This window comes from Suricata suricatta, chromosome 9, assembly GCF_006229205.1.
Source record: "Suricata suricatta isolate VVHF042 chromosome 9, meerkat_22Aug2017_6uvM2_HiC, whole genome shotgun sequence".
Classification (NCBI taxonomy): Eukaryota; Metazoa; Chordata; class Mammalia; order Carnivora; family Herpestidae; genus Suricata; species Suricata suricatta.
The window spans coordinates 57,478,307-57,487,116 of record NC_043708.1 but is presented as its reverse complement, the minus strand read 5'-3'; the positions used below and the strand labels follow the sequence as shown (position 1 = coordinate 57,487,116).

General features: G+C 46.3%; 1 protein-coding gene across 1 annotated transcript; it reads right to left on the bottom strand.

The window, feature by feature from the left end:
* Nucleotides 1–3,785: 3,785 nt before the first annotated feature.
* Nucleotides 3,786–8,742, bottom strand: FOXA1 (forkhead box A1). Its single transcript, XM_029951753.1, has 2 exons — nt 8,661–8,742; nt 3,786–6,376 (listed from the first exon to the last, which is right to left on the bottom strand). Exons 1-2 carry the CDS (start codon nt 8,730–8,732, stop codon nt 5,030–5,032), a joined length of 1,419 nt encoding a protein of 472 aa, XP_029807613.1. The 5' UTR covers nt 8,733–8,742; the 3' UTR covers nt 3,786–5,029.
* Between the last annotated feature and the right edge of the window lie 68 nt (nt 8,743–8,810).

Here is an 8,810-nt window from a genome sequence, read left to right as displayed (position 1 = left end):
GTCTGTGCTGTCCAAAGTTCAGTGAACCCAGCTAGACTGGGAGCTAAAAGAGAAACACCAATGAAACCATTATGGCCCTAAGTCTAACTGTTGCAAAGAAAATAAAAACCCAAAACATTTAAAGTAATCAGTTATTAAATGTTATTTAGATGCCCCCAATAGGATCAGTGGTAGAAAATAAAACTTGCAGAAACAGCTCCTGTAAAAAACAAAACACCTTATATTTCCCCAAATAGATTCTCTTTCTAAATGAGAAGGTTGTAAAATCTTCCAAGTTGTTTCATTTTATTACACTCTTACTCTCATGAGTTTCTATTGATGTTAACGATTCCTTCTATTTGAGAAAATCTTATTTCTAAATTTCTGCATTATTTAATGACCTATTTAGTCCAAGGTAGCTTACAAATAATCAACTTTTTGCACATAATTATCTTGAGCTAATTAGACATTATCTTAATCCCATTTAGTTGCAAAACACATTTTACTACAATTCAAATAAGCGATTAAGATTTAACTTTTGAAAATAAAATATTTCTACAAATTCATTAAACATCTATTAAATAATTTAAGCAATTTTATCTTTTCAGTGAGTATTTTCTCTTGGCATATTGAGGTATCACATTAAAATACATTATAAATGTTCTACAATATTACTACTAAATCAACAGAAAACCAATTGATCTTAGGGAAAGGTTAATTAATTTGGGCGACAGGTCTCCTACTTTGGTCTGCATTGAAAGGAATTTGTATTGATTGCAGAAGTTTTTGGCCAAGAAACTTAATAAGCATTTTTGTGGAATTGGGATAAATTTCCCAAAGTGCTAAAACAACAAAAATTTTTAACTTTTATCACTCCAGGAACCCTTTTCTGCTATAGCTCATTCAAATCTGTTAGATTCCTGAGAAAAATCATGCTTTTTTTTATATGCTTTCAGTGAAATCAGTTGAGTATTCTAGGCTTCAGAAAATGAAAACAGAAGTTAAGAACTTTAATAGGATTTTGTTTGTTTAATCCCTCCTCCCTTAATAATTCTCACCAGCTTATTCTACTATAGAGTTCAATAAGGGACAATGGAAATTAAAGTTTCTCTGTGATGTACACAGCGTAATAGCCATCATGTAGAAAACAGACCGAGCTGCCTTCTACTTCTGAACACTTCTAAGTCGTGTAGTTTCTGGTGAGCTTTTCTTCTTCCCTGTGTTTAGTTATCTTCTCTTTATATCAATTTAAAAAATGTGTCACGTCTGGAACCAGGTGAAAGTTCCATGTGAAGTTCTCTTCCCCAGGACTCTACTCACTCCCAAAACATTTTTCTTTTTTTCTAAAAGTTCTCAGCGGAGGCTTCGTCACTGCGTCGGAGGGCCTCGTAAGCTTTGCACTAGGGTCTGTAGAAAGGTTTTTTTTTTTTTTTTTTTTGTCCCTTCTCTCTCACTCCCTCCCCGTCCGGAGACCCCTCCCCCATCTCGAGGGAAATTCCTAAATAAAGCGAGCCGGGTGGACCGCGGCTGAGCGGGCAGCACCCCCTTTCCGGCCCTCATCTACAGGAGTGTCCGAGGTGAAGAAGTACAGAAACTCGAAGACGAAAAGGGGGGCGCGCGGGGGTCACGGGAAGGTGGCGCGCTCAAGGAGGGTCCCAGCACTCCCTCGGAACCACAGCTGTTTTCCTCCTGGCCCTGGGGCGCGGCGCCCCGGCCCCGGGCGCTCCGGCGTTTGTGTGTCCGGGTTTCCGAGGAAGGGATTACGCAGCGGGAGCAGCCGCGGCAACGCGGGCGTCGGGCCACAGGAGCGGTAAAGCGACGCCTGGCCTTCTTTGTTGACTTTTAGGTCTCGGGCTCAACAGAAGATTTATTCACTAGCAGGGGAAAATGCCCAAACAATGAAGAACTAACTGCACTTGTCACCCCGAGATGCTTGCAGTCCTGCTCTGTCCCCCTTCCCCGGCAACCGGCTGCCCTTACCCCCGTCCGCACACCGCCTAACGTGCGGGGCGCAGATCACTTCGCCCAGACGTTGCCGAGCGGGAGCAAGGTGCCCGGGGGTGTTTTATTGCCCAGACGTGGCGGGAAATCGCCTGAGAACCCCACGACACCAGCTCCCGGAGATGCACCATGCTAGCTTTTCAGGCAGGTTTCCAAAGTAGCCTCTGCGGTCAGCCCGCGTCGCCCCCCCCCCCCCCCCCCCCCCCCCCCCCCCCCCCCCGCGAGCCTAGAAAAACTCTCTGCCAAGTAAGAGAGAGAGCTAAGGCCGACTTTAATCCGGTGGGTGAAGGGAAAACACTGATATTGCTGATTTGTTAAAGAAAAGAAGGGAAATCACCGAGCAGTAGTCGATTCAGATTCAGTGCGGCTGGTAAAATTCCTAGGCCCAAACTCACCCCTCATTACATTTGGAATTCGAATTTGCCAACTTCTATTTACCTGCTATAAATAGGTATTTATAAATATGAGTAACTGTTGAGATTGAAAGCCTTTTCTTCTCTTTGGGACTTTAATGTCCTCCCGAGAGGCCTCTAAATTAGGTTTTGAAATTATTCAAACCAGTTATTTCTCTCTCCTCCTTTCATTAGCTGAAGTGTGTGTGTTGGGGCGGGGGCGGGGGGGGAGGTCTTGGATTTCTGGATTTTTCTCAAGTGCTACGCGCCACCCCTTCTCTCATCTGGGGAGGCAATTACGCGATAATTAAGGGACTCACACAGCTCTTTTTATCTTGTCCGCTGTGTGGAGTGGGGCGATCAAAGTAAAGGCTGTCCAAGTTCAAGCCCTGGTGAGGATGGAGTTCCTACACAGGGGCTCAGGCCGGCTAGCTTCTGCTTGGGCTGGTGGTGTTATTGTTGATGTCAATCCGAACAAGACTTACAAAGAAATAGGTGGACTGGAAAGTGAGCCTACTATCAAAGGAGATTAATGATTTTGTGATCTCAAGCAACTGTAGGGGTGTGAAGTTGCATTTAAAAGCTTCTTAGAATGCGAACAAATCAAGCTTTAAGTTCTCTGGAATGATATTTTTAGAAACAGTATTTTTAGAAGTATCTTCACAAAATACAAAATAGCAGCTACCCTGCAATGTCCTGATGGCACAAAGCTTTCCCTGCAGGAGTGAGTTAACTTGCCTCCCCGACACCGCCTCCAAAGCTACCAGGATGGTTAAGTTTTGTTTCTCTTTTAATGGGGGGGAAAAAAGCTCCGGATTCTCTGTTGTAGACAACTTAATTTTATCAGCCACATCTGATATTTTATTCTCCTAGAATACCTCTCAGATAAAGGAAAAGTATACATTGAGGAAGGGGGAAATGTATAGTAATGAATTTGATTTCATTGTGGACAGGCTCAAAGGAAACATAGAAGGCTTAAGCTCATCTTGAAAATTGAAGTAAACATTTCTGGGACTAAATAATCTTAAAGATCTCAATTCTTGGGATATCAAATCAATTTATCCACTTCTACTGAATTTTTGACTGATTTTTTACTAGCTTCAAGTTCATATAATAAGCATAAACAAAACAATTTTGTTTTAGATCATTTTCCTTTTTGTTATTTATATTCAGTGCTGGACTTTGGAAAATACCATAATCAGAATACCTATTTTGGACTTAATTAAGGAAAATAACAAATAGTTTTTTGTTAACATTTGATTTATTTAAAGTCCTTAACTGGAAATGATCAAGAACATATTCCACAGCTTAAAACTTATAATTTTCGTTATTTAAAATCAAAATATTTTAATTACAATCACATTGATAAAATTAACATTTTTAATTTGTAATTTAACCATCATTTAAAGTAATTTCAACTATAAAGAAAAAAGGAATAAACCATGCAATAAATTAACATTGAAAAAGCAAAGAGGAAGAAAAATGAAACCCGTCTGGCTATACTAACACCATGTCCAACTGTGAAAAGTGCATTAACACTGAATGAAACAAGCACATGATGGCAATAATTAAAATGGCCACAATCAACTGGATTTTGGGATCTTGGACCAAATTTTGAAATACCACTCCCTATAACGCGTGTCTCTCCTCCAACAACATAATATTCCTTTGTTTCCTGGAAAAAATATTATTTAAATGGTATAGATACAGAGAAGCTAATTTTATACATGTTCTGTGACCTCAGAATGACATGACAATGGCGCTCTGCAAAGCAAGGAGCAGAGTTCTTGAGGATTGCAATTCTTGAGGAATTGATTCCCAGGGCTATATATGGGTGGAGAGGGCAAGGGAGGAGGGTGTCTTTGTAACTTCTTGGTCAGGCAACTCTTGAAAATGTAACATGTATATCACCTACCTATTACTTCTATATGTTATGCAAATATATGGAGGATGTCTAAATATCTGAGCATGTGCATAAATAAGTTCGTACATAATATATATGTATTCCATTTTAAGACACCTGCTATCCGAATGTATCAGAAATGTCAGCTGAATCACAAATGGCTCTGATGTTTATAATCAGTTTAAGTTTTGCTGCATAACAGCAGGACTGTCCTTCAAATACTTTTAGTAGCCCCTCCTGTCTACTTGTTTCTTCACCCTTTCAGTTCTTATGGTTAGAGTATTGCCACAGACCTGTAAACTTGTGGAGAGTCAGGTGAGGGGGAGGGGGAAAGCACAAACAAATATTTTACAAGTTTGACCATCTTTCTTTCTTTCTTTTTTAAATAAACCCTGCACAGACTGGAATGTGTCTGGAGGGGAAGAGGGAAGGGACGGGAATAAGGAAGTAGGAAGATTTTATATATACATTTGTGGATCGTTAAACTTTGCAGGAAAAAAAATTGTTGGTTTGGGATGGGTTTTCTCTGTAATAATATACACAAGGCATTTTGAATACAATAACAAAGTAACAGTCCTTTGCACTGGGGAAAAGATTGTGCACACACACAAAAAATGAAATAAAAATAGTTGGGATTTTATTATGCTGTTGTCGGCTCGGTATGTGTGGTTTTGTTTGCTGTTGATTCTCTCTCTCTGTCTCTCTGTCTTGCTATTAGCATGGCCATGCCAGACAAACCCCCAGTCCCAGGGAGCTAGGAAGTGTTTAGGACGGGTCTGGAATACACACCTTGGTAGTAGGCTGGCTCCAGGGCTGAGGGCTCGATGGGGCTCCTGGTGGCCACCGAAGCGCTGCCGAGCGGCAGGCTGGCGGGCAACGCAGCGCCATAGGGCGAGTACTGTAGTGCCTGCTCGTACGCCTTGAAGTCCAGCTTGTGCTGCTGCTCCGAGGAGGACATGAGGTTGTTGATGGAGAAGGGGTGGTTGAAGGAGTAGTGGGGGTCCCCTTTCAAGTGCAGCTGGGACTCGTGGGGTGCCAGGCCGTGCGCCGGGTGGGAGGGAGGCACAGAGACCAGCGCCCCGGGCCCAGAGCTGATCGGGGGCGCAGCGGAGGAGGCTGGAGTCTTCAACTCCGAGGCGCCCCCTGTCGCTGTCGCCCCGCTGTGGTCCAGAGTCTGGGGGCTGGCAGCCGGCCCGGGGGCCGGCGCGCCCTCTAGCTGGCCCGCTTTACCATGCACGCCCCGATGAAGGGGCGAATTGGCACTGGGGTTAGCGGCGCTCGAGGGGTCCTTGCGGCTCTCGGGGCCACCCTTGGCGGCGCCGCCGCCACCCCCGCTCCCGCTTCCGCCCCCGGCCCCTGGCTGCTTCTCACACTTGAAGCGCTTCTGGCGGCGCAAGTAACAACCGTTCTCAAACATGTTGCCGGAGTCCGGGTGCAGCGTCCAGTAGGAGCCCTTGCCTGGCTTGTCCGGGGATCGCGCCACTTTGACAAAGCAGTCGTTGAAGGAAAGCGAGTGCCGGATGGAGTTCTGCCAGCGTTGCTGGTTCTGCCGGTAATAAGGGAAGAGGTCCATGATCCACTGATAGATCTCGCTTAGCGTGAGCATCTTGCTGGGCGCCTGCTGGATGGCCATGGTGATGAGCGATATGTACGAGTAGGGCGGCTTGGCGTGCGGGTAGCTGCGCTTGAAAGTCTTGGCGTCGCCACCGCCACTCGCCCGGCTGCGGCCCAGGTTGGACGGCGCGTACGCCATGGGGCTCATGCACGGGTTCATGGCAGCCGCGTAGGGGCCCAGGCCGTTCATGGAGGCCGCGGGCTGCGCGCCCATGGCGCCCATGCCGCCGGGGCTCAGGGTTGTCCCCATGGCCGTCACGCCCGCAGCCGTCATGCTGTTCATGGCGCCCGTGGAGCCTCCAGGCATGCCAGCCACCGCGCCGGGACTCAGGCCAGCGCCCAGGCCCGGGTTTGCGTAGGACATGTTGAACGAAGCTGGGGTCATGTTCCCGCTAGTAGTCATGGTGTTCATGGTCATGTAGGTGTTCATGGAGTTCATAGAGCCCAGGCCCGAGTTCATGTTGCTGACGGGGACCGAGGAGTAGGCCTGGAGCAGAGAGAGCAAGTGAAGAGGCCCCAAAGGGCAGGGTTAGTGGTGGGCGCGGGCGGTCGACCCGCCCGGGGCAAACCCAGAGACGTACAGAGAGCATTTCTGCAAAGCATAGGACCCCCACCCCCACCCGGTGCAAACCGTCAGGCGACCTCCCCAGAAAGAGCAAAAAAATGTCTTGCGCTGCAGGGGAAAAATCCTGTCGCAGCAGGCATGAAAGAGAAGCGCTCACAGAAAATATGTCCTCAGGAAGATGTGTAATCGCCCTACATGCCAGGCCCAGGGGCCGGCTTCTGGGGTCCCTCCTTCGCCTACTCCATCCACGCCAGTTGGTATCCCAGTCTCCACCCCAGCCCGGCCTCAGCAAAGCCCTTTTGATTAAAAGAAGTTTAGAGAAAAGAGAATTCCTCTCTGACTCTGCAGTGGGTTCGGCAGTGCAGCCCCGGGGTGGGCAACAGAAACACCAGCTCTGTGCCTATCCCGCCTGCGCCTGCCAGGCCAAGCTGACCGCTGAGTAGTAGCTGCTGTGCGGGGAGGCTGTTAATTAAACTCTCCCTGATAGGACTAATCATTCATGGCCGTATGACCATTTCTCAACAACTGGCTTTACCGCTTTAGCAGTTTTCTCCAAATGGTGACTTTCTGTTATATTTACAAGTAGTGTTTCCTATCTTCTTGTAGCAACTGTAATATTAAAAGGGAAAGAAACTCCACTTAAATAATTTAAGGGGGGAATTAAAAATAGATCTACAAGAAGAGAAGGGGGCCGGAGGGGTGCATAATAATATCAATGCACTACACTAAACTTTAACATGACTTTACATGTACATCTCTATAAGCCACACAAAAATTTGCATCAATTTCGTTATCTATTTTCAGTCCCATAATATTAAAAAATTTTGGTGACACAATTTCTCAATATTATCTATTTTGTTTCACATACTGATATGTTGCTGCGGATCATTTCAAAGCCTGGTTTTAAAATCCCACCTAGAATTTCTAAATGAAAGTCTACTTATTTTCTCTTAATGCTGTTCTGTTTCCCAATTCTCAGCTTTAACCTATAAGGAAGATCTTTCCGTACGGGGCTTCAGTGACTAGTGGGTCAAGATGACTGCATTGAATTAAACCCAAGGAAGAGTTCTGAGCTCATTTTTAAATCAACAGTAGGAGAAAACCCTTATCAACAGCAGTTTGGGAGTGCACTATATATGTTAAAAGTATATAGTCAGAAATATAAAAAAATTCTCTGATAAGTTAATAAAATAGACTTAAATTTTTTCATCAACAAATACATTTCATTTGAAAATATAAAAGGTGTACAGATTTAACACTCTGCTATGGTATGCAAATAAATTCAAGCTAAGTTTGTTTATATATAAATATACAAAGCTAAATAAAACAATTACCATAAAATATTTCCTGATTCTACATTTTTTCTGTCCGTGTCTTAAAGTATTTTTTACTTTCGTTTTATTTTTTCCTTTTCTTCTCCCAAAGATTATCCAAGGCAATTTCATTGTTTTTAATAACGGTGAACTTTTGGGGGGTAATCGCCAGCTGTTTCCAGAGAAACACTCTTAGTAGATGGTGGTCCTGCCTGTACCTGGTTTTCCTCACAATCCCTTTGTGCACATTGTAAAATAAACCACATGAACGTGCCACCAAGGGGACAATGAAGAGAAACAGGTTCTCGGTTCGCGGTGCTGGAGGAAAAGTCAGTTCGCACCTGCGCCACCCAGCGGTTCTACAGTAGAATGAGCACACTTCTCCCCAAACAGGGCTTTTAAAGTAGTTTTATAAAATTTCGGAATCGTTTCATTATTAAGAATCTCAACTGCAGCGCGCTTTCATCTGAAGACATCTTCGAATTCAACCGTGGGAGGAAGAGGCCGCCCTGCAGGCAAGCTCTGTCTTTCCTAAAGTTAGCACCAACTCGTGCCGGCGCTCGCCCTACAAACCCGTGGCACCCTGGGCCTGGTTCCGGCTCCCGCTCTCCACAGAAAAGAGGCAAGTGCTTTCCAGAGAGGGTGCTTTCAAAGCCCAGAGTTTCCTTAAACCCTATGGCCCGCTCCAAGCGCTGAGCGCCGGGATCCAGCCTCCCCAGCGGGGCAGCGGATCCGGCTCCAAGGCCCGGCCAAGGCCTGGCCGGGATCACATCAGGGGGGTGGGCAGGCAGCGATGGCACGGAGGAGGCGCCCCCAGCCCTCCAGCCGCCTTTCCTGCCGGGCGTCCCCCGGCACGGGCTCCGGGAGCGTCCCGCCCGCCGCCCGCCTCTCACCTCCTGTGTGTCCGTGTAGTAGCTGTTCCAGTCGCTGCTCTCATGCCCTTCCATCTTCACAGTCCCTAACATCCTGGAGCCACCTTGCCCGATGCAACCATCCAGCCCTGTGCGAAGCGACGGGCAGCCGCGCGGCGCAGGGTGGGGGGC